This window comes from Sebastes fasciatus, chromosome 10, assembly GCF_043250625.1.
Source record: "Sebastes fasciatus isolate fSebFas1 chromosome 10, fSebFas1.pri, whole genome shotgun sequence".
Lineage (NCBI taxonomy): Eukaryota > Metazoa > Chordata > Actinopteri > Perciformes > Sebastidae > Sebastes > Sebastes fasciatus.
The window spans coordinates 27,648,457-27,674,665 of record NC_133804.1 but is presented as its reverse complement, the minus strand read 5'-3'; the positions used below and the strand labels follow the sequence as shown (position 1 = coordinate 27,674,665).

The 26,209-nt window shown below is 38.9% G+C and overlaps 2 protein-coding genes across 2 annotated transcripts; both read left to right on the top strand.

Annotated features, from left to right (window-relative positions):
* Positions 1-651: 651 nt before the first annotated feature.
* On the top strand, positions 652-2,716 carry LOC141775654 (heterogeneous nuclear ribonucleoprotein A0-like). Its single transcript, XM_074649241.1, has one exon. It carries the CDS (start codon positions 738-740, stop codon positions 1,725-1,727), a length of 990 nt encoding a protein of 329 aa, XP_074505342.1. The 5' UTR covers positions 652-737; the 3' UTR covers positions 1,728-2,716.
* A 2,933-nt stretch (positions 2,717-5,649) lies between these two features.
* Positions 5,650-25,385, top strand: klhl3 (kelch-like family member 3). The gene is made up of 15 exons (XM_074649238.1): positions 5,650-5,786; positions 9,227-9,361; positions 10,486-10,592; positions 11,023-11,144; positions 16,154-16,316; positions 17,856-17,965; positions 19,862-19,978; positions 20,158-20,307; positions 20,460-20,577; positions 20,899-21,096; positions 21,648-21,749; positions 21,853-21,981; positions 22,402-22,542; positions 23,498-23,641; positions 23,758-25,385. Exons 1-15 carry the CDS (start codon positions 5,734-5,736, stop codon positions 23,784-23,786), a joined length of 1,818 nt encoding a protein of 605 aa, XP_074505339.1. The 5' UTR covers positions 5,650-5,733; the 3' UTR covers positions 23,787-25,385.
* The last annotated feature ends 824 nt before the right edge of the window (positions 25,386-26,209 follow it).

Genomic DNA, 26,209 nt, shown 5'->3' with positions numbered 1-26,209 from the left:
ATATGTTTGGATATATCCTTCAAATTGCATTATAATAATAAGTTAATAAATAAAGGTTACTTTTGTGGAACAATTTATTTGTTAGGCAAAATTAAATAATATAATATACATTTAAAATAAGGCTTCAATCAGTTGGATTATGCTACTTTCTAGGCTACACACCAGCCCATATAAATTAGTATTTTTTATTTTTTTTATATATCCTTCAAATTGCATTATAAATAAGTTAATAAATAAAGATTACTTTAATTTATAAAGTTATTTTCATTTTCATTATGTAGTACAAGTAAAATGGCGGTTTCTGGTGTATTTAAAGAGCATGGGGACTTTAAGATGATTAAAGCGTGGTGGCTGTTATATTTAAATAGCCATCATTAATGCTGTACTCCGTGGTTGAATTATGCTTTGTATTTCTAATACATATATGTATGTTATTAATGTGCTTTGTTTTGTACTAGAACAAAACGAAAAGGGTTTGAAATGATTGAAACACACGAGTCCTCTTTCTTTTTTAGCAATCGGATCTAAGATTTCCGACACCACTTGAAGGCAACATCAACGTGATTCGCCCTTCAGCCAATCAGAGCGCGGATTTTTTCAAGCTGACCAATCAGCGAGCGATACGTCTTACGAAAGGGCAGAGTGAAGTCCAACGGCCCGCCCTGACGCCCGCTCATTGAAGAAGAAGAAGACGGTTGGTTTTCTCTCGCGGAGCAGTTTAAACAAGAAACATCATCATGTCGACGAAATACTGTAAGCTCTTCGTCGGAGGATTGGACGTGGAGACGACGGAGGATGGCGTCCGAAAACACTTCGAGCAGTTCGGCACGCTCAGCGACTGCGTGGTGGTGATGAACCAGCAGATCCAACGCTCCCGCTGCTTCGGCTTCATCACCTACTCGACGCCGCAGGAGGCCGACGCAGCAATGGCGGCGAACCCACATGTGGTGGAAGGCCGCGACGTGGAGCTGAAGCGGGCGATATCCAGAGAAGACGCTCACAACCCGGACATCCTCGCCAACGTGAAGAAGATATTCGTCGGTGGAGTTAAAGACCACATCGAGGCGGACCACCTCACCGAGTACTTCTCGCAGTTCGGCGTGGTGGAGAAGGCCGAGATTATCTCCGACAAGCAGACCGGCAGGAAGAGGGGATTCGGCTTTGTCTTCTTCGAGGACACCGACTCCGCCACCAAAGCGGTGCTCACCAAGTACCACACCATCAGCGGCAACAAGGTGGAGGTGAAGAAGGCGCTGACCAAGCAGGAGATGTCTACTGGAAATGGCGGTGGACGCGGAGGGCGAGGTAGAGGGAGGATGCCGTATGGCGGAGGTAGAGGCGGCGGTGGTGGCTACGGAGGCGGCGGTGGCTACGGAGCCGGTGGTGGCTACGGAGGTGGCGGCGGCTACGGATGCGCCGGCGGCGCCGGCGGTGGCGGCTATGGAGGGGGGTATAACGGAGGTGGTGGAGAAGGAGGAGGATACGGAGGCTACGAGGAAGGGGGATACGACAACCAAATGGGGGGTGGGTATAGTAATGGTGACTTTGGCGATGGCTACGGACAGCAGCAATCCAGTTATGGTGCAGTGAAAGGGGGCAACTCCTACTCCTCCTCCTCCTCCTACAGGAGCGGTGCTCCGTACAACAGAGGCGGCGGTGGAGGTGGCTACGGCCGGGGTGGAGGTGGTGGAGGCGGCGGCGGTGGTGGATTCAGCGGTGGCTATTAAAAAAAAAAAAAAAGAAGTCCCAAGGTTTTGTGTTCATGGGGGTAAATCCTGATTACAGCGAACTTGAATTTACATTTACACACATTACATTGAGGGGTCTTTGTTGCAGTTTTAAGGGAGCCCATCATCATCATCACCCCCCCAACACACACACACACACACATGGAATGAATGAGACTGTCCTCTCTGGATCCTGGACCCCCATCATCTGTCCTCTTATTCCAACACATTATGGACTTTATACTACTAAGAAATTTGGGAATTGTTATGTTTTTTTGTGTGGGGGGGAGACTTGCTTTGAAACCATTTGTAAAAGTCACACTGCTTCTCAACTCAAACACAAATTGAGTTTGTCCTCTTATTCCAACACATTATGGACTTTACTACTAAGAAATTTGGGAATTTTGTTATGTTTTTGTTGGGGGAAAAGACTTGCTTTGAAACCATTTGTAAAAGCCAATGTCAGTCACTGCTTCTCAACTCAACAAAAATTGACAAATGGAGTTTGTCCTCTTATTCCAACACATTATGGACTTTACTACTAAGAAATTTGGGAATTGTTATGTTTTTTTTTTGTGAGGGGTGGGAAAGACTTGCTTTGAAACCATTTGTAAAAGTCAGTCACAGCTTCTCAACTCAACAAAAATTGAGTTTAAATTGAGTTTGTCCTGTTATTCCAACACATTATGGACTTTAATACTAAGAAATTTGAGAATTTTGTTATGGTTTTTTTTGTGGGGGGGTGGGGAAAAGACTTGCTTTGAAACCATTTGTAAAAGTCAGTCACTGCTTCTCAACTCAAAACAAAAATTGAGTTTGTTTGTCTTGCAAACCAGCCAGATTGTGTGTCTGTTATTTTTGCATCATGAACTCAGGGTTTTTAGGTAATGTTGGTGGCAGTGTCGGGGACAGCATGGGACTCTGGTTGCTTGTTGAGTTTCTTGATCTTAAAAACACTTTCGTGATTTTTTTTTTTTTATTATTATTTTTTTAAAAAGGAGGAAAAAATGTCACGGATTTGTTTTTGTTATCTGTAAATTTCTTTTTTTTTTCTTCCACCCGTCCCATTTACAAGGCTTTTTGTTTAGATTAAAAAACTGTTTTTGAAAAATCCACGTGTTCAGTTCACCCTTATGTTTGATTCTGCTTTTATTAAAGTTTTTAATGTTTTGAAAATCTATCTTTAATCTCGCAGTCTTAATTCAAATCGTTGTGGGGTTATATTTCAATATTTAAAAATCACTGGTATAGTTGGGAGTTTGATACTCTTGATTTTTATAATTGAGTTCATAAAGCTTCCACCAGGAGGGAGTGTTGCTTGTCAAGTCATGCATTTTTCAGTTAATCGGCCATTTTATACTGGCAAGGATCTTTCTCTAAATCTGTGAGCAATACAATAAACATACTTACACATAGGTATATAATACATAGAGGAAATGAAGAGATACATATTTTTTTTTTAATTAAATAAAGCAACTTAAAACATGCCAGGGGTTCATCTAAATAAATAATTTAAACTTTAGAAATAAAATTAAAATGGGAGCACAATCTAACTGTTTTACTAGCTGTTTTGTTTTTTGCCTAAGTTATTGACTTAATATATAGTTCCATTTCTTTCTTGAAAACAAAGTGAGGTTTAACTAAAAAAAAATGCATTTTCGACTGCGTAATGATTAAAAAATACTCTTAAAAAAATATATATACACATACATTTTCCAGTAAAAGTTCAGAGTCATGGATAATATATTTTTTTTTTCAGTATGGGAATCACACAAGATGACAACATGACACTTCTTTGACCTTATTCCCCAAAAATAATTTTTGTGGGAGTCAAAACTTTTTTCCCAACATAAATGCAAGGATTTACTTGATAGAAGAAGCTACTTGTGTGCATCAAAAGTAGTAGTTTTTGGCTGACTTTGTCCTCTGATAGCATACAATGAGCCATTAAGCAAATGGCATTATATTCACTATGGCCCACATGGACACAGCGTGAAATATACAGATTTCCTTATTTAATTAGCAATTTTATCCTTTTAAAATTATTTTTATATTGCTTTTGATTGTTTCTTGTATCTTTAACCGTTTTTTTTCTCCAGAAAATAGTGCTGAGTTTACCTTCAAAAACCCCCCCACACATGCAGAAAACTTTGCTTCACTTGATTCATAACTCCTTTGGACTCCCCTTGTGTGTGTGTCATCTTTACAAATCTCATCTAATAGGTTTATTTTGGTGGTGTTGGGATGTAACTGCAGTTAATGAATGAAATTGTAGGGGAGATCTATTTTTTTATAAATCTTGTAGGTGTTCACCTACAAGATTATGTGCACTAGTAGCAGAGAGAGTAGGAAAAAGTGTAAGCTCTCACTCTGACCCTATTTCTGGATACGAAAATAAGGCTCTGGAGCAAATCTTTCTGTTGTCAAACTTAAGTAGGCAACATATTACTACATATTCTGATAAATTATGGATGTTATGGCTTCATTTTTTTAAAATCATGGTTTCTGCAAGGCAAAGCAAGTATAGCACCTTTTGAAAAGAAAATTCAAAGTGTTGTACATAAGACATAAGGCTTAAGACAACATACTCTATAAAAGAAATATGAGGCAATATCAAATAACACATATAAAAAAAAGATTTAAAAAAAGCTAAAATTGAACGAAACATAGATCACGAGCCTTGATTAAAAATAACTGAGAGGGGGATTTTCACACCATTGGATAGTTATTTCTGAATCAGATTTATTTGCCAAGTACATACACGCAAGGAATTTGACTCTGGTTTTATGCATCTCTCTCATTGTACTTACACAGAAATAGAAATAACAGCTTGGAACAATGATAACAGTATAAAACAGTACAGTATAAAAGATAAAAACCTTTATCCAATACAAGCTTAACCTAAACCACTTAATAAAATAAATAAATATACAGTATATACCTGTAACTAGAAATGTTGACCTATGATACAAATTAGACAATACAATTACAATACGGTCAAGACAGTGTACAGTACAATCAAGGCAGTGAGTTATTGCACAGTAATAAGAGCACATATTGCACATGTATCGGTAGTGCAGTTGATAAATTACATTACAAATAATGTATCTGAATATAAGATGCGGTAGGATGCAAACATGTACTAAATTAAGCATTACAAAGTGTGGTAGGATCTAGGATGTAAACATATACTGAGTTAAGTAAGGGTTATGTTTTCTGACAAGTATCTGACAGTGTTTAGATCAGGATAAGAGGAATAGACAGGATTATTATGTACACATAAAGTAAAAAAAAAAAATAGGTGTGTTTATATAAATATTATAACAAAAATACATAAACCAGTGACCAACAACATAAAATGTCTATATACAAAAGTTGTAAACAATATAAATAGTGTAAAGAAATAAATGCTGAATGTGTGGATATGTTGTGAGGTTTTTCTATGTTAAATCATTGTAAATATCTTTAGGTTTTTGGACCGTTGGTAGGACAAAACAACTTAAGACATTCAGGACAATCATTATCAGTATTTTCACAATTTTTTTTCAACCAAACGATTAATCGATTAATCTGGAAAATTATGCGCTAAATTAATTGCTAATTAAAATAATCATTAGTTGCAGCCATATTTCATTTGAAACTGGAAGAAATGAAGTTCACAATATTTTAGGAAATATATACATTTTTTTCCATGGTCACTAAGATAAAATATGTGTTAAATGTGCAGGAATGTATATCTTGCGCTGTACTATGTTTCTTTGTCTATGAGCTGTTTTTATATCACAATTCCTATGGTTTATTATTTTACATTTATTGTTTTGTAGCCTGTATACCTGGGAACTTTCAATAAAGATAATCATCAATACATAAATGAACTTCTTTAGTCTTTTGTTGCACAGTCACTCATACCCACACCAGAATACTAACTGCATGTCCGTTTCTCGTCGTCAGTGCGGAGTGAATCATCTTGGTGTTACTCGCTCTTTGACTGTGGCTGCTCAGCCTCATGCCTGCTGCTGTTGTCTCTGACTCCGGGAGGATGGACGGTGTGTCGTTGGGGTGAGTCTGCTCAGTGGCTCAGTGTAGGGATTATTCTGTAAAGCTGTGATTCATGCTGCTGCTTCTACATCTGTTAGAGAATATTTTACCCCACATGCTCCATAAATCCACCACACAGATAGACATCCCCAGAGCTTCCTGCTAGCTAGCTTTGTTGACTAGTTAGCATCGGTTAGTTAGCTAGCATCGTTAGCTGCCCAGCTGATGCAGTTTAAGTTGCTAACACAAGTTAACATGTAGATATTCAAAACTGTCATCAAGTCGTTGCTTATAGACATTAAACTCAATGTTTACAGGCTCACTAAATTAGTTCCTAATCAATGATTTATGTCAGTTAAGCTATCAATGTTAGCAATGAAGTTAAATGATCAGCAATGCTAACAGCTAGCCTGAATGCCAACTTGAAGCTCTGCAAACTCAAAACAAACATTTTTATTCAACTTTTATTATGTATTTGGACAAAAAAGAGACACGATTTCTGTAAACTAGAGTCATGATTGCACACTGATGAGTTTACAGACTAACTGATGTTGTGATTTAACATAATAATGAGGAGGTTTGTTGCTGCTGCATCATTACTTCTTACTATTATTATTATTTTAAACAGTTATTGAGTTGTGTGGGACAAAAGAAGAGTGATTGAGTGAAGATAACAAACAATACTGTACATAGAGTTATTTATTTATTTATTGACAACAAATTGGACACATTAAAACCTAGAAAATGTCCCTTTAGAACAGTCCAGGGTGATGTTTTCTTGCTGCCACAGTGCAGGTCATCTTTGGTTAAAAGCTTGATTTAAAACTTAATTTACATGTTATCAAAAGTATTTTCTTGGGTTTGATAAAAAAAAAAAAAACAGCAGGTTTTCTTCTGCTTTATGAAACATTTGGCAAACAGGAAATATTGTTGTTTTCCCCTCTTTCCTTTGTGTAACAAACATTTTTATTCAACTTTTATTATGTATTTGGACAAAAAAGAGACAAGATTTCTGTAAACTAGAGTCATGATTGCACACTGATTAGTTTACAGACTAACTGATGTTGTGATTTAACATAATAATGAGGTTTGTTGCTGCTGCATCATTACTTCTTACTATTATTATTATTATTTCAAACAGTTATTGGGTTGTGTGGGACAAAAGAAGAGTGATTGAGTGAAGATAACAAACAGTACTGTACATAGAGTTATTTATTTATTTATTGACAACAAATTGGACACATTAAAACCTAGAAAACGTCCTGTTAGATCAGTTCAGGGTGATGTTTTCCTTCTGCCTACTGCTTTCAGGTCAGTGTAGGTCACTTTTGGTTAAAAGCTTAATTTAAAACTTAATTCACATGTTGTCAAAAATATTTCTTGGGTTAGGATTCCACAATAGCAGGTTTTCTTCTGCTTTATGAAACATTTAGCAAACAGGAAATATTGTTTTTCCCTCTTTCCTTTATGTAACAAACATTTTTATTCAACTTTTTATATATATTTGGATAAAAAGAGACAATATTTCTGTAAACTAGAGTCATGATTGTACACTGATTAGTTTACAGACTAACTGATGTTGTGATTTAACATAATAATGACGGGGGTTGTTGCTGCTGATCATTATTTATTGTTATTGAGTTGTGTGGGACAAAAGAAGGGTGATTGAGTCAAGATAACAAACAGTACTGTACATACAGTTATTTATTTATTTACTAACAACACATGGACACATTACAACCTAGAAAATGTCCCTTTAGATCAGTTCAGGGTGGTGTTTTTTTCCTGCCACAGTGCAGGTCACTTTTAGTTAAAAGCTTAATTTAAAACTTAATTCAGATGTTATCAAAAGTATTTTCTTGGCTTTGATTCCTCATGGTTTGATAAAAAAAAACAGCAGGTTTTTTCTTCTGCTTTGTGAAACATTTGGCAAACAGGAAATATTGTTGTTTTCCCCTCTTTCCTTTGAGTATCCGTCTGAGGAGGGCTTAAAGGATAAGGCCGCTGTGTTTTTCTTATTGTCAACAAATCCAATGAAAAACCAAACAAACATCTATCCCAGTCATTAGATATTTTCTGTGTAGTCAAAGTCTGATATTCTTCTGTGCTAATGACATCATAGTTGTCCAAAAACACATCTGTGGGCAACATAGTTGGACTTGTTATTACTATGAACTAGTGCTGACCTGAATGCTTTGAATCTTCGAAGCTTCGACCGTTGCCATGGTATTTGACCTCCAAATCACTATAAGAATGCTTAGGTTTTTTTATTTTTATATATAAGTATGTCATAATAATGTATAAATCCCCAAATAGCCCATGAAATTAAAAAAAAAGTGCATTATGACTCCTGTGTAATAGGGCTGGACGACATGGAGAAAATCAAGTATCACAATATTTTTGACCAAATACCTCTATCAATATTGCGACGATACTGTAGGTTTGACCATTGGTTTGATAAATAATCATCAGTAATGTGGATATAATGACTAAGTGGAGCTATGCAATCTGGTCAATTCAGAATATGATATCACTTTACTGTAATGCAGCCTTTAAAAAACAGGAAAAGATAACACTTATGCCATATTACGATATTACAACATCCAATATCTAAGACGTCATTTAGTCTCAAATCACAATATCTATATAATATTGATATATCGCCCAACCCCTACTGTGTAACATTTGCTAAAAACTGTAGTGACCAGCTGTTTCAGGAAATTATTCAGCCTTTTTTGAATAATGAAACCATATATTTGTTACTAGATTTTCAATGAGCCACAGACAGATTAGAGAGGTCAGAAAGTTCTGAGAGACAGACTAACGCATTGTTGGTTTTGGTCTTTTCATGGTGTGTCAGGGTGTCTTTTTAAAAGTCACCGTGATTTAAGAATATGATTGAAGGATGTGGGTCAAGGAATGGTGTCAAACAATGATGTTGATTTCAACAGGGATCCTCGAATCCCTAGGCATGCTTAAATGGTTATCTAGTGCAGGTATGACGTCAGGAAAGTGAATAATGAATGTAATATATGAGGTGTGAAATGCCAAAATTATATAGTATGTCATAAAAAATGCCATTAAAATGTCACACTATAGTATGTAATAACAAATCCTAATATAATCTCATAAAAATCATAAAAAGTCATAAAAAGAGTATAGTATACCATACATTAATTTACATCAATACATCATAATAAAGTTTTGTCATAAAAAAGCATAGTATGTTAAAGTCATAGTCATAAAAAAGTCATAATATAGTATGTGATAAAAAAGCTTCAGTATAGTCTGACAACAGCGACAAAACAAGAATGTATAAAAAAAACTCTTACCATTGTTATTATCGAGTATCGCGTCCCAAGGTGTAACCCTAGAGATGACCCAGAAAGTAGCCCGTGTAACTGTTCGGGTCACCGTCTATCTCCACTGACCCAGACTCTTTGCCTCTCATGTCTCACCAGTCTGGTGGCCACACCGGCCTCGCCACGTCCAAACTGCAACACGGACTCAGAGGAGGACACGGTGAATGGAGGGATGCACACCTTCAACCAGACGCACATGAGGAAGGCCTTCCAGCTGATGAACGACCTGAGGAGGTGAGTTGTTGCTGACAATGTCGTTTGTCCTCCCGACGGAAAGGCCATTTTTATTAGTGTGTGAATGAAGAGGCTGTAGTCGGCTTTGAAAGGTCAGAAAAAAATTATTAACACAAGAATCCTCCTTGGTTCACCTGGCTCGTCTCAAAATGTCACTGCAGCATTGAATTACTCCTGACTGAAACCGTTATATTATTGAGCAGAAAAGTCTAGGGCTGTCCTCAACCAAAGAAATTCTTAGTCGTCGACTAACATTCATAAGATTTTGTGAGTGTTACCAGAGTTACATACCAGAGATGTGCTCAAAATTGTCTTGGAAATAATTAAGGCTATCAATTGATTCAAATATTTAATCACATGATTGTCCATAGTTAATCACAAATGAATTACACATGTTTTTGTCTGTTCAAAATGTACCTTAAAGGGAGATTTGTCAAGTATTTAATACTCTTATCAACACGGGAGTGGGCAAATATGCTGCTTTATGCAAATGTATGTATATATTTATTAATGGAAATCAATTAACAACACAAAACAATTACAAATATTGTCCAGAAACCCTCACAGGTACTGCATTTAGCATAACAAATGCTCAAATCATAACATGGCAAACTAAAGCCCAACAGACAACAACAGCTGTCAGTGTGTCAGTGTGCTGACTTGACTATGACTTGCCCCAAACTGCATGTGATTATCATAAAGTGGGCATGTCTGTAAAGGGGAGACTCGTGGGTACCCATAGAACCCATTTACATTCACATATCTTGAGGTCAGAGGTCAAGTGACCCCTTTGAAAATGGCCATGCCAGTTTTTCCTCGCCAAAAAGAAAACCTTACATCTCACATAATTATGTAGCCTATGTAATAGATAGATAGATAGATAGATTAGATAGTGATATTGAAACATGAAACCTCAACTGCATCAAATGCATATCTTCTGTAGGAGTTTTTAAGTATAACACTGGATATTAATACCTTCATTGGCACATTTGCTGGCAGTCGTCCTCCATACTTTCCTCTAAAGATGCTCTTTTTTCCTGGCTCCTGTTTGTATGTTTGCAGACAGTTATCACCAACACGTTTTCTCTCTCTTTCTCACGCTCTTGTTTCTTCTCGTACTTCAGTAAAAAGATGCTGTGTGACGTCCAGCTGGTGGCGGGGAGCGTTGAAGTGCCTGCTCACAGGGTGGTCCTGGCGTCCTGTAGCCCCTACTTCTGTGCCATGTTCACAGGTAAACACATATACTAGGGATGCAAAACCGATCCGTTCAATAACTGTACAAACTGAACCGTGGACTCGTTGACCAGTTGCAACACTATTAAATACATATTTATGTCTACTAATTATTTGATGAGGTGACGTAGACATAGAAGAGACAATTATCTGAACATAAGCCTACTTAACCATTAAATAGCCTGCCTTATTTCATGTGAAACATCTGTGTGTTATGGCTTCATATAATGTAGGAATATCATTCATTACTATCAATCAATCTATATATTCTGGAGTTCAAACACATTGGAAATGCTTACGTTTTCCTTCTCCCTAATGTGCAAAACAAACCGAGCCGTGGGCTTGTTGAACCATTGGACCGCTAACACACACACACACACTGTTGTTTGCTTGGCATCCTATCTGATGTGTGTGTGTGTGTTTTGTAGGTGATATGAGTGAGAGTAAGGCCCATCAGGTGGAGATCAGAGAGGTGGACGGACAGACCCTGAGGAAGCTGGTCGACTACATCTACACAGCTGAGATAGAGGTCACCGAGGACAACGTCCAGGTGAGACAGAGAGTGTGTCTTAAGCCAAGTTCCATCAAGCAGTCCAGTCCCGTTCAGTTCAGTTCAGTTCAGTTCTTTACACATTAGAACGGTTATTTTTATGTTTCCATTAGAAAAAGTTGTGGATGGTATAATAGATAACAGAACCGCTCCATTCTTGGTACCATTTTTTTGTTGAGTTTCAAAGTGAACCGAGCCAACACCAGAAGGTGGAGTTAAAACACTGCTGACCACTCGGTTGGTCAGAGAGAATCATCATTAGCGCGACACGGGACATCCAGAATAAACGCCGTACACACAACGCCGTACACACAACGCCGTACACACTACGCCGTACACACTACGCCGTACACACTACGTCGTACACACTACGTACATTATGCCGCACAATTGACAAAGTGCAGATGTTCTCTCGAACTCTGTTTGGTTGCCATTGAAATGATTGAGCAAGTTTCCCGTTGAAGATGATGTCACAGCAGTCTCACGCTTCATCGCTATGGCGATCAGCTGAGAATTCCACCGACACTGAGGGGGTATTATCCTAGCTAGAGAAAGGGACTGGCACCCAAAGTGAGTCGAGTCGAGCAAAGCCGTACCGTGCAGTGTTTGTGAAGAAGGAGAGTGAGAAGGAAGTGGAGGAGTGAGAGTGAGTGAAAACGTTTTTTTCCTGTTTTTACCTGATGATTTTTCTTTCTTTTAACTGTTATGGGGGCTTTTACCTTGTTTCCAAGTCTGGCTTTAAAAACATTGATGTCATATATCAGCAGCAGTAACAGAATTGGAGGGAAATCAGCAGCCTCTTCTCATTGTTTATCCTACAAGGCTTTTTGTGAGTTGTGTCCCTCTCAGCTTTTCCTCTCCTCTGTTGGAGGGTTCACTTTGGAAGAGTTTAACATGTTTCTGCCTGGGAACCAGCACACTAGCTCAGTTCATTTTTCCCACAATTGTTTTTGCAGTTTTACAGCTTGGATAATTAAATCAAAGTAGCGTTGCTGCTCCGGGCAAAACGATCTGGGCTCACAGCATTAGTCATAGTTATAAAGCTCCCTTGTTGTGGAGAAGGAAACTTGTCTTACAGCTGCTGTCTTGACTTTTTTCTGTGTGCTTTGGTTTTTGGCAAAAGTCAGAGCAACAGCACAACAAGCTAGTTTTAACTGGTCTTTATTTTCAGGAATTTCAAAGAGATTTCCATGAATTCTGTGTGCAGTGGATACAGTAGTTATAGCAGTGTCTAACCCCCTTTTTTTGTCAATGTGGAGCGAATTTTTAGATAAAAGAATACAACCGAATTAAGATTGAAAATCTAGTTTGTGCCCATCCTTCAGTATTTGAGTACCTTTCAAAACAAAGTTATGTTTCAGTAAATTACATACAATTTAAGGCAAGAAAGCGGAGAAAAAAATCAGAATCTGAGACTAAATGAGGGAAAAAAGAAAGAACCAGAAAGTTGGTTGATAAAAATATTGTTTTATTAACTTTTTCATGATTTTAAAGTCATCAGAGTTTTTGGGAAATTGATCCTTTAAGTTCTGATCACTTTAACTGTTTTGTTTTTTCCGTTTTTCCAGACTGGCTTTAGTGAACCTGCCTGAGAGGCAGGTGTTTATCACAAGAAGAGCTGGTAATGGTTGTGAAAGCAGCTGGATTGAGGCCTTGTTTGTCTCGGTGGCATTAGCTCTCGGTAGCTGCATGGCTCTGACGCAGGGTTGAATAAATGCAGCAGGATCAAGCTGCCGGCAGGAAACTTCCTCTGATTATTAACACAGGAAGTCTGCATGGAGAGAGGCAGGAAATCCTCCCACTGTTAGCAGCGTGCCTCTCTGATTGGCTCACTCTTCAATGTGTGTGTTTTGACCATTGGCTCGTATTCAGTATAAGATTGTTTTTACTCTAAAGGGTAAATTTATCAACCTGGACCCTATTTTCCCACATCGTAGTGACACGTAGGGACAACGATTTTTGAAATTGGTCCACTATTGAGGGATAACGACAAGTGAGCAGCGTCAATGTAAAATAACGTTCACTAAAAGTGCTTGTTTTTGTCACTGACAGGCTCAGATTGTTATTATAAGTGTCTGACAACATTATGGAAAGGACCCTACAGAGAAATAAAATCTGTCTCTTACCTTTCTATTGTTCCGGTTTGTTTATTATTGTGTCCACGTCCAGCTCAAGGAGAAGTCTCTGAATATCCGTATACTCTGGCTCAAATAAATACAGACAGCCATCGAATTCAAAGACCTCATCCACATTGTTGAACTCATCTAAATATTTAGCCATGACATTCAAAAACTTTTAGATAACACTAAGCTACAACAAACTCTACCCGGCTGGCACTCATGTCCACTATTCCACCGTTGTCTTCCGGCAACACGTCACCTCGCCAGATTTCAGACTTCTTCTTGAGTGAGACTCTTTCCTTAATGTTGTCAGACCCTTATAATAACAATCAAAGCCTGTCATGGCAAAAACAAGCACTTTTAGTGGACGTAAATGACGGTGACAGCTTACCCCAATAGCGAGCAGCTGCCGTCTACAGCGTTCTCCCTCAATACTGGACCAAGTTAAGAAATTAGTGTTGCTATTAATCAGTTAGACACAAAAACATAGGAAAATAGGGTCCAGGTTGAAAAATACTGAAGTTATCCTTTAACATCTTTGAACTGTGTGTTCTCACTGTACAATACAGTACAGTCCTGTTTGTGTGTGTGTGTGTGTGTGTGTGTGTGCGCGCTGGGTTGTCACAGCAGAGGTTCAGAGTGCCTGATGCTCCCCTTTAGGAGACATGATGCTTCGGGGCAGCTGTGCTCAGGCAACAGATTTGACAGTAACAATAAACACTCAGAGGATGAGTGAGTGTTTAGACAGAGACCGTCTCACTGACCTAGTTAAGTTTATGTGTCGGGATGTAGCAGAGGGTGTCTTTGTCTGGTAGTGTCATGCTTTCAACAGCACACTGACTGCCTGTCCTACTAACAGGCATCGAATACTGTACCTGCAGGCACCCACTCCTGGTCTGTTACTTTGAACGCTGCACTGTATTTCTGGTGTTTGTCTCACGATTGCAGCGACAAAAGATAAAATGATTGCTGTCATTAGAGCTGCAACGATTAATGGATAGGTTTGTTAGCTAATAAATTAATCGCCAACTATTTCAATGATCAATTAATCGATTAAAGTGGTGCTTTTGTGTGATTCTTTGTGGAGAAACTCAGGTTTACAGATCTGACGATTAAATCAACTAATCGATTAATCGACTAAATCGTATGAGTGTTAGTCGAACAAAAGATTTCTTTGGCGGAGGACAGACATACTGTCCAGTGTTTTCGTGCCTGATAAACCCTCAAACTCATGGATCTGTTACTCAAACTGGCCTCCCTGGATTTGATTTCATTGTCTCGCCTCCCTCAACACAGCCCCTTGCATTGTTTTAATGCAGAGCTGGCATGGCTGAGCATTTCACACACAATATTTAATCTTGCATCACAGTATCAATATTATTTTTTGCCTTGTTCTTGCTGGCAAATGAAATTTGGTTTGTTCTCAAGTGCTGTTGTTCTGCAGCAAACACATATCAGTGTATTCATTGTGACTCCAGATCTGTCTGTTTAACGGTGTAAAGGTCTGACGGAGGAGCTTGTAAAGAGATGAGGTGGTGAAACTGGAGAGTAGAGCTGCAAATGAACGATTATTTTTATTGTTGATTAATCTGTCAATTATTTTCTCGATTAATGGATTAGTTGTTTGGTCTATAAAATGTCAGAAAACGGTGAAAAATGTCGGTCAGTGTTTCCCAAAGCCCAACGTGACGTCCTCAAATGTCTTGTTTTGTCCACAACTCAAAGATATTCAGTTTACTGTCATAGAGGAGTAAAGACACCAGAAAATATTCAAAATTAAGAAGCTGAAATCAGAGAATTATTTTACTTTTTTCCCTCCAAAAATGACTCAAACTGATTGATTTAATAGTTGACAACTAATCGATTAATCGTTAAAGCTCTACTGGAGAGCCATGGCCAAAGAGCCCTCTTAAAAAACACAATTAGCTCCATTACACTGTCGACCAGTTGCAGATGATGGCAGATACACATTGTAGAGATCAAAGCTTTGCTTAGGTTGCAAACTCCGTATTTTTTCCTTGCACAGGCAATACGTAATTGATTTCAATTAAAATATTCTGCTTGCTTCATAAACAGATTTACAAAGGAGATATGTACAGAGGTTAGTGGCAGGCTGCTTGTTGGACTGATTGCTTGGCACGTTGTTTGAGTGGCTGGTTAATTAATGAATAAACTAACATTGTTGAAGTAATGAGTTGAGCTAACTGACCTCCAGCTGTCAAATGCTCCTAAATGTTTGGCTGTGGGTGGTAAATCATTTTGCTTTAACATTATTTTAAAACAGTTTTGGTACGTTTCAGTCTGTAAGTTGACTCAGAATAGATAGATAGATAGATAGATAGATAGATAGATAGATAGATAGTAACTTTATTGATCCCAAGGGAAATTCAAGTTTCCAGCATCACGTTTCCATAGTGCAAACATATTAGTAAAAAGGCAAACGTCCGTAGTACAGAGTTTAGAAAATATACCAGAAAAAAAATATAACAGGAGATGAAGAAACGGGACTATTAAAAATGTGAATATAGTGCAGAAGGTGATATAGTGCTGGATAATAAAATATACGAGATATAGATATTAAGAAATGTCAAATGTGGAATATAATGCGGGTTAAGAACTGAGGTAGAGCGTTTTTGTTATTTTTAAATAGACTAAAGTGCAGAATAAAGCTGTACATTGTTTGTAGAATACAGTAAAACCAGTCTATAAAGATGCAGAATGGAGCTGTTAGTGGTGTGCAGAATTAAAAAAGTAGCTCAGTGTATTAAAGTGCACTAACTGTCCTGCAGACCTCCTTTGTATGTGGATGTCCAATAAAGTTCTTCCACCAAATCCAGTTGCAGTTTTAAATGTATTTTTATATCATATATTTGTGTGTCGTCATCGCAGGTTCTGCTGCCAGCAGCCAGCCTCCTCCAGCTGATGGATGTCCGTCAGGTTTGTTGTGAGTTCCTTCAGTCTCAGCTTCACCCCACCAACTGTCTGGGCATCAGAGCCTTCGCTGACCTGCACACATGCACGCAGCTTCTCGACCAGGCCCACGCATACGCCGGTAAGCTTCTCAATGTTCACACCACAGATCTTGAGTCATCTTTGCCACTGTGTGTGTGTGTGTGTGTAATGTGTGTGTAATGTGTGTTCTGTAGGTAATGGTTCTTTTATGTAACAGTTAGTTTCAACAGCCCTGAAAAATGCCTCTTTGGAAAATCTTACAAGTGAGAGTGTTACCCCGTAACACCGAAGCAACTCTGAAGTGTCGCTACCGTTTCCGTAATTTCAAATCGTCGAGCAGCAAAAGAGCAGCCAGACTTTCTGTGGACTGTGCAGTTTTTTCTGTGATATATTTGAGTATTTCTGATCTAATTATTTTGACCGCTAGATGACGATCTCACACTAAACAATGAATTTTACAGCAACTTTTTAAAGAAAACTTTATTTGTGTGCTACTTTTCAAAACGGAATCAATAAACAAACAGCAATACATGAGAAAACACGCCATCAGATACAACGCAATCAAAGAACAAGGTCAGATAATGAGACGATAAAGATAATATGATACAAGTTTAATGATTTAAAAAGCTAAAGTAATGATAATAAGTTGAAGATTAGTTATAGGTGCAAGGCTATCAGAACAGCATCAGTAAAGAACAGCAAGTTATCTGTATCAAATCCCATTTATATTATTAACATATTGTTTTTAGATTCTGACACATATTTGTAAAAATGCAAAAATGTTATAAATACAACAGGTGTCTTTTTTCCATATTGGGATTTGATATAAATAACTTGTAACATGTTTGAAACCCAATTTCTGCACACGTATTAAAGATTTTCCTCTAACTTAATGTAATATTTTTGAATGTAGGTGATGTATTTTTTCTGATATATGAGATGATGAATATGACATAATGTTTATAAAAAACATGTTTGATATTTAGAAGTATGGCTTTTTGTATTACTGTTTTTATGAGCTTAATCAAATTGTTAACTGTTTGTGAATGTTTTTATCACGCTGGTGTTTTGGATGAACCATCATTGAGTTTATTTGCATGTTGTATGTATAGATAAATATGGGTGTGATTTCCACTTATCAAACACTTTTACCAGATGAAGATCCAAGTAGGAGCGAAACCTGGATAAACGTTGATAAAAGATATTGTGGTATGGAGTAGTGTGCAGGCGTTACCTTTTTCTAAAATAATAATAAAACCTTAAAATATGTAGTACATTGTAGTAATGTAGGAAAGTAGTAGTGTTTGTTGGCCATCAACCTCACGTTAATGCACGTACTACTGTAAAAAATAGACTTAAATAAACGCTTCAGGTTGCGGTTACGCCTGTGAGACGGAGCTGAAACGCGAGCCTGCGTGGAGCCGGCGTAAACAGCTGCATAGATTAACATGACAGCGTATCTGTTGCATCAAAATGCTTGCGGTCTAGACACGGGGTTAGATGTTGAAAATCACACCCGGGCAAAAACACGAGCTTTGACCGATGTTTGTTTTTGCATCGTATCTGTATGTCACAGAATTTATAAGCTAGAATATTTAAGTGTGTGTTGTGTGTAACGCTGCATGTTTGTGTCTCTCAGAGCAGCATTTCTCTGAAGTGGTGCAGGGAGAGGAGTACCTGGGACTTTCTCTGCAGCAGGTGTGCGGCCTCATCGCCAGCGACAAACTCACTGTTTCCACAGAGGAGAAGGTCAGACAGCACGATGTTCACACACACACACACACACACACACACATACACACATACACACCTTTACTAATTTCCGTATGGGTGAATTATGTTCATAAAGAACACAAAATAACAGAGATAACGTCTACCGTGAAAGAGACAAGATTAAGAAATTCTAGGCGTAGTGGGAGCTGAGGAAGATCTGTGGCTGCATTACAGACGTCATCCTCGTCATACGTCTGATTAGCTCACCTTGGCAGCAGACATCTTCCGGAGGACGGCACGTCTGTCTGCTGTTAGTCAGTCAACAGGACGATCTGAGGAAGCATCTGTGTGTCATCCTGCTGTCAGCAGCAGTTTAAGTGACTGAGAGAGAGAGAGAGAGAGAGAGAGAGAGAGAGAGCCACGCTGTCATCATACTGTTCAGTGTCATTCTGGCTGCCATGATCACTTACTGCTGAATTATCTGCTATGATTTATTCCTGGGTGGATCATTGCGAAAGTATAGATACTAAGACCTCCCACATCTTTTGCATTCATTTTCACAGGAGTGGCATTTTGTTGAAAGTTCTTATTCAGTTTTTTTTGTGTCGAATTTGTGGCACATTTTGAGGCTGTTTTTTTATCAGATACTCACACCAGATTAGGGCTGCCCCCTATTGGTCGATTAGTCAAATAATCAGTTGTTTTGGTCTTGGATTAAGATTTCTTTAGTCGTTTTTTTATGCTTTTTTCATGCTGAATGACTTATTTCCAAGAAACTTCTGAGCACATCTCTGGTACACACAAGATTTAAAGTGGTGCTTTGTGTGAAACTCAGTTTTACAGATCAGTTGATTAAATCAACTAATTGATTAATCAACAAAATCCTAGGAGTGTTAGTCGACTAAGAATCTCTTTGATTGAGGAAAGCCAGATATATACCTGATACATGGACATTAGCCCCAAATGATTGGGGTGTGCAACACACACATATATAATAAATAATGCATCCTCTAAGTACATTATTAGTTTAAATGTGTGCTGCATTGTATTGCATTATACATGTGTCTATTTTTGTGGCCTGTGTAAATGTGACGTGGGAATAGTTTATACTGTTTGTTGGTAGAGTGAATTTCATCTTCTAGTTTGAACCCTGGAAGAGAAGAAAGTGTCGGGAGTAGTTGAGTAACGGCCCTCTTTTCCCTCAACTACCGTCGTTGTCGTCCCTTTGTGCTCCGTTTGTCTTTAGTGTGGCTGCTCCGCAGGCCAACAGGAGACGATCAAGTGTGAATATGTGTAAATCAGTTAATTTGAAGCCGTAGATTTTGGATAGAAAAATATGCAGAACAAAGGTCTGTCACCTCTGTTATGCTGACGTCCCGCTGGGAGCACCGACGAGCAATCGATATCCGTGTTTCACTATGAAAGAACTCGGTATCGACGGCTAGAACGAAGCAGTTCACACAATCAGTGAGTTAAATCCTCAAAGTAGTCGGGCGTGTCGGATCGTTAAACGGTGTCTGAAACCCTCTCTCTCTCTCTCTCCAAACCTTTCCAGTGTTGCAGTCAGTTCTGGCCTCGCATCCCCAGTATACATTTTTCACACACACACACAAAAATATCTATATTTTTAAAAGAGAGTACTGACCTTGACAAGTCATATTTTTTTAATCAATTTGGTTTATTGCCAACAATAAACATAGTAAGAGAAAATAAAAGCTACAAAAGTCAAGAAACAATAATAAGATTGTAAGAAAAAATACAATAAAATATGTATAATATATCTGTTCTAAAATGAAAGAACTGAACAGTTTAAGAAGTCTACATTATATTGTTCAAACATATGTAGCCTAAAGGAAATATGAAACTGATTTGACCCTTTCATGTTCCCTCCCTCGCTGCTGTGTGACTCTCCTCTCCGTCTCTCTCTTGTAGGTGTTTGAGGCGATGATATCTTGGATCAAACACGATAAGCCAGCTCGTCTGGAGAACATGCCCAAACTGATGGAGCATGTCAGACTTCCACTGCTGTCCAGGGATTACCTGGTGCAGGTAAAAGAAATACTGAAATAACTGAAGTTATTGAAGATAATAAAGTGTGCTCAGTTATGCCTTTCTGCTACAACAAATTGCTTGTTGAATTAAAAAATCAAAGGAAATGATTTCCCGTGACATTGTTTTGTTTGGTAAATAAAGGTGAAAGTTTCCCTGAAATGTGGTCTTTGTTTCAGATCGTGGAGGAAGAGGCTTTGATAAAGAACAACAACACCTGTAAAGATTTCCTCATAGAAGCAATGAAGTATCACCTGCTGCCAGCTGACCAGCGACACCTCATCAAGACAGACAGGACCCGACCGCGAACTCCCATCAGCATCCCAAAAGTACACAAACACACACATATTATACAGTGTCGCACACGCCGCTCAACAAGACAGATAGAACGTACACGATACATGTGTATTTACCTTGTAACAAAGCAGCTGTATCACTCACTGTAATTCAGCTGGCTGACACTGACTGTGTTTATGTGCAGGTGATGATCGTGGTTGGCGGTCAGGCTCCTAAGGCGATCCGCAGCGTGGAGTGTTACGACTTCCAAGAAGATCGATGGTACCAGGTAGCCGACCTGCCTTCAAGACGCTGCCGGGCAGGTCAGTTTGTGTTTTGTACGGCTGTATGTGACTCTTCAGTCCGCTAATTCTGCTGGTAATGGCACACCATAATCGTTTTTTTAATGCACAGTATGCAGTTCATACTTATTGAGTATGTAGTACATAGTATGTTAGTATGCAATTTTGAACACACTCAAACCCTCTATAAGAATTTGAGTTTCACAAAGATACTATTTCTTATTACATGATCAGTTAGATAATAATAATGATTACATCCTTAACCAAGCTCATGCAGGTCAACATTGTATGTTCCAACATTATCTCTCAGCTTTCTCACATTTTGGCCTTTTCTGTGTCCAGGTGTGGTTTCCATGGCGGGCCGTGTGTTCGCAGTCGGAGGGTTCAACAGTTCGCTGCGGGAGCGAACCGTGGATGTGTACGATGGAGTGAGAGACCATTGGAGTGCGCAGGCTAGCATGCAGGAGAGACGCAGCACGCTGGGGGCTGCTGTGTTGGGGGATTTACTGTACGCCGTGGGAGGCTTTAACGGCAGCATAGGTACACACACACACACACACACACACACATAAACATACACACACACACTAAAGGGCTGTGCAATTGCAACTGAAGCAGTTAAATACTCTGTAAATAAACACGGTTCTTCCTACACAGGTCTGGAAAAAAGGATTTGTACATTTTTTAGTCTTGAAAAGTCTCAACATTTTTGACCACCAGTCATTTCTCATATTCGTACATTTGTTTTGTGAAAAAGTCAGTTTCTTGAGGATTATAACTTGTCCAATCACAACTCATAGTTAAAAATATGAGCTGTATAATTCTGTTATTTTGTTTAAGACTGAAACCGGGAAAATGATATTATATGTAATTGCTTGCATTAGCACAACTGCTACCACAGAATTAACAGTAAACACGAGAGATATTTTCTTCTCTTCTCTTAACACCAGCTGGATGCAAATGTTTACACCTACAGGCTGATCAACACACACACACACACACACACACACACACACACACAGTCTTATTATCCAACCTATTGATGTTGATTGCTAATCTGCTTTGCCTTTCTGTTCTTTTCTCTCCTTCAGGTTTGTCAACAGTAGAAGCCCACAATCATAAAACCAACGAGTGGCTGTACGTCGCCTCCATGAACACCAGACGCAGCAGTGTGGGTGTCGGGGTGGTCGATGGTGAGACAACAGACTTGGGTTACATCATGTGTCATTTCAAGGAAAAGCCAAAATTCAAATGTCACTTATTTTAATGACCGTTTGTGTGTTTGTGTGTCTGCAGGTAAGTTGTATGCAGTAGGAGGCTACGATGGAGCATCCCGTCAGTGTCTCAGTACAGTGGAAGAGTACGACCCTGTCGCTGATTCGTGGTGCTACGTAGCTGACATGAGCACACGGCGCAGTGGAGCAGGTACACACACACACACACACACACACACACACTATACATTCTACCCTACCTTACATACATAATACACACAGGGAGCAGCAAAACAATACAGCTTTAACCCCAACTAGTGGTTCTCCAAAAGAGATACACACATGTTAACACACTGGAGATAAATCATTTTTAATCAGATTAAGTTTGTTTATATTATTGATAATATCTTAACATAATTGTTCTGTTATTTGTGGTCATCTGTATCAGGTACAATGTATTTCCTAAGGAGCAACAGCACCACCCGGTGGTCTGCAACTGTACGAGCAAAAATCCTAGAAAGAACACAACTATTACAACTCATTATACTGTTCCACCAAGTTCCAACCTCTTGCTTGTAAATAAAATCATATATGTATCCAGTGTTTTAACATATTAACATCTAAATTCCAGGGGTAGGTGTGTTGAGCGGTCACCTGTATGCAGCAGGAGGACATGACGGTCCTCTGGTGAGGAAGAGCGTTGAGGTGTACGACCCGCAGACCAACAGCTGGAGGCTGGTCTGTGACATGAACATGTGCCGACGTAACGCAGGTCAGATAACGACCACCGACACACAGCAGCCATCAACCAATTGTTTCACATATAGGTAGTTACTGTTGGTGCGATTGAGTTTTTTATCCTGTGGATTCAAGACTTTTCCAACAGTTGATCACCTTTAAATATCTAGTCAGCAGCCATTCTGTAGGCAGCAAAAGCTCATTGATTAAAAAGCAGATATGTTTTTAAGTTAACGTTCAGGGTACAAAACTGTAAATAGCAGCTGACACAAGATTGATGTCTAGAAGAGCATCTCAGAACAAAACCCATCAAACCCTGAACGAAATCATGAAGCTACAACTGATTTTCGAACTAACCGATCGATGCAGCGGTAGACCAGCAACTCCTGTTCTGCAACTTAAAATTACTGTTTTTGTGAATGTAGTCTGGTGGCTTTGAAGACAGCGATATAACGGCTTCAGTTCCCCATCAGAAAGGGCTGTCTGATGGCGAGGTAAAACTGATTGTTTTTCTTTGTAGGTGGCTAAAATACGTTTTTCTGCTGCTTCCGTCCACATCTGCTTTACCTCGCCGTCAGACAGTCCTTTCGGACGGGGAACTGAAGCCGTTAAATCGCTGTCTTCAAAGCCACCAGACTACATTCACAAAAATAATAATTTTACCTCACAGAACACGAGAGTATACATACAACCCCACTTCAAAAAATCAGAACTAACCCTTTCAAGTATTTCCAAACTTGGTACAGCTAACTTTGACTCAGCTAGTGCTAGCGTTCACATTATTCATAACCTTATTGATTAGCATACTGTGGTAACCTATGTCCATTTGAAAAAAAAATCCCACCCTTTTAAATAAAATATGTAAAAATTGTCTGTTTTGGAACCTCACAGATTTGGGGAAATACCGTTTCTTTGTCCTGATGAACACATGATGACATTTTATTTGATCTCTATCCTGAATGATCAAAATGTCTAATTCTCTCCTCAAGGCGTCTGTGCCATTAACGGGCTGCTGTACGTGATCGGAGGAGACGACGGCTCCTGTAACCTCTCCTCTGTGGAGTATTACAACCCGGCCATAGACAAGTGGAGCCTCATTCCCACAAACATGAGCAACGGACGCAGCTACGCAGGCAAGTCTGATCATCACACTGAACACGGGACAACATTTCTGTATCGCACAGAGAAATAAATATGACAGAGTGTTGCTGTTTCTCTCACTCACTCTTTAGTTTTCTCACTCCTACAGGAGTCGCAGTGATTGACAAGCCATTATGACCTGCGGCCTCCCACAGCATCAGCTCTGCGTTGGCAGCCGGTTTCACAGACTCACACTGTCTGAAGCTCAGCAGGCAGACGGAGAAGTGACGCCTCAGATAAACGCTGTCCAAATGGGACGGGACGCGCTCAATCCTCAGCTAACTGAATCAAGAACGCATCAGGAGGAGGTTATTTTTGGGACGTTTTTTGGGTGTTTGCTATGTCCATTTTTATATATGAGATCCTGACTTTTAAAAGACACTGTTGCACTGGATAAGAAACAATATCCACCGGATAGTGGGCTTAAAAGAACTTTGTCTTGGTGAGTTTTCAAATGCCAAGCACATAACAAGTGGCTGTATCAGCTGATATGAGGCTCACACAGATGCTGATGTCGGAGGCCAAACAGAGCCAAGTGCTTTAGATGCTCAGTGGTGTCATGACGGCGTTCATGTGATGAAACTGAATACTTAAAAAACACCAGCTTGCTGATTTCTCGCCGCCGCCGCCAGCGTCAACGGTGTTGCTGCAACTATTATGACATTGCGACACTGGCTTGTGATTGGCTGTTGCAGGAGCGTCATCCAAAATCCTGGAAAACCTGGAGACTTATTTTTTAAATTATGAAGCTTGCCACAGTTCCTACAATATAAATCAGCTTATAGCAAACTTGAGAAAGAAATGATTCCTGCGCCGATCGTCAGCAGGTCCAGCTTTAGCAAAAAGGCCACAGCTGCCAGAGTGCATTTGTTCTCAACCCAGAGGCCTGGACCCAGAGAGCTGCAAGACTATTTAAAGAATGTAGAAAACATCTTATATGCAAATCAGCTATGATATTTAATATTTTTGAGATTGTTTTTAAAGAGGTTGAGAACCACTTGCTGTGGTTTAAGACTCGGGCCAGTTGATCTGATTCGACGCAGCAGGACTTGAGTCTGTTGTCGACACACTACTGATGCACTGATCGCTCGCACTGACTGATACAGACCGGCAGGCTGGCGGTCTGACTCACCGATGGGCTGGCCGGACGTCTGCCCGTCTTTCTATATGACCTGCTGATCGTACTCATGGGAGCATTTAAACTCGCCACTTAGAGGCCAATAATTTCATCAGAAATTGTAAAAAAAAAAAAGAAAAAAAGTGCCAGTTATGCTGATCTGAATAATGCTGGAGTCACATGGTGTTTTCTAATCTCTTAGTAACAAACTAATGATTCAAAATGATGAATTGTTTCTGTTCGTTGTCTAAGGGAGAGTGTCAAAATGCACTGTAGAAACTCAACTGTACAACTCTAATGTAAAAGATGCAGGTTTAAGATTTTCTATTTATTGTTTTGGGACTTTCATCACACAGCATTTATTCATTCAGTGAGGTTCTCATTCCACTTGTGCTCCACTCACATTCAGTTGATGATGGGTGTATTTTTAGATGTAGTTATTTAGCTGACTGACTGGTGCCATAGCTTTTTGAAGAAAAGAGATTTATAGAAGCTGATTTGTTTGAAGGAGTTCTCAGCCGAGCCTTTTCAAGGCAGACGGCCTGCAATCTTCCAGAAATCATGGGACGCGATCGACTGTCATTTCAAAGCCCTCTGACAAAAAAAGTATATAAAATACTTTAAAAAAAACATACTGTTGTTTTTGTATGTTTAGTAAATGTACAAGTCTTGTGTACTACATTAGTCTCACCTCGTGCATTTAGACTGATGAATGTGTTTTTCATGTCTTCAAGGAAGTTTCCTTCAGTTCGTATGATTACTCCACCCATGGACTCACAGTTACAGTTAGCAACATTTTTACATGCTTCATGGCAAAACATTACTAAAAAGCTCTGAATTCCCAGAGCACCACTATGACTCTTTGTGCAGTAATGCAGGTGAATAGCATGGATTGTGTGATGCATTCAAGTGTCTGCAGGTGGGTCAGAAAATCACAACCTGAAAGCCAAACAACAGGTAACCATAATTCATTCAGTATTCCCTTCATTAGAGACACTCAATATTCACTCTAGTAATTAATAATACATTGAGATTTCAGACATTTAAGAATCATTGTCATTTATGATGTTGTAGTGTATGGAGGACCACAAGAGTCACGGAAATAGTAATAAAGTATTTAATAATTATTTAATAAATATGATTTATTAATCTATGAATAAATGACTAAATTACATAGTAATTTATTATTTGATTATAATAATAACAACGAATAGATTAATAAATACACTTATTATTGCCTATTTTTATTGTACAATTATGTATTAATCAATTAAATGCTTTCTTACTATTTCTGTGACTCTTGTGGTCCTCCATAGTATCAAAGGTGAAATGTGTGTTTGTTTTTTTATCATAACATGAACACTACTTTTTGTTTCTAATTTTTGAGGGCACAGAGCTTGAATTACACACATAATTAATTTAACACACTCATCAGCACTAGAGA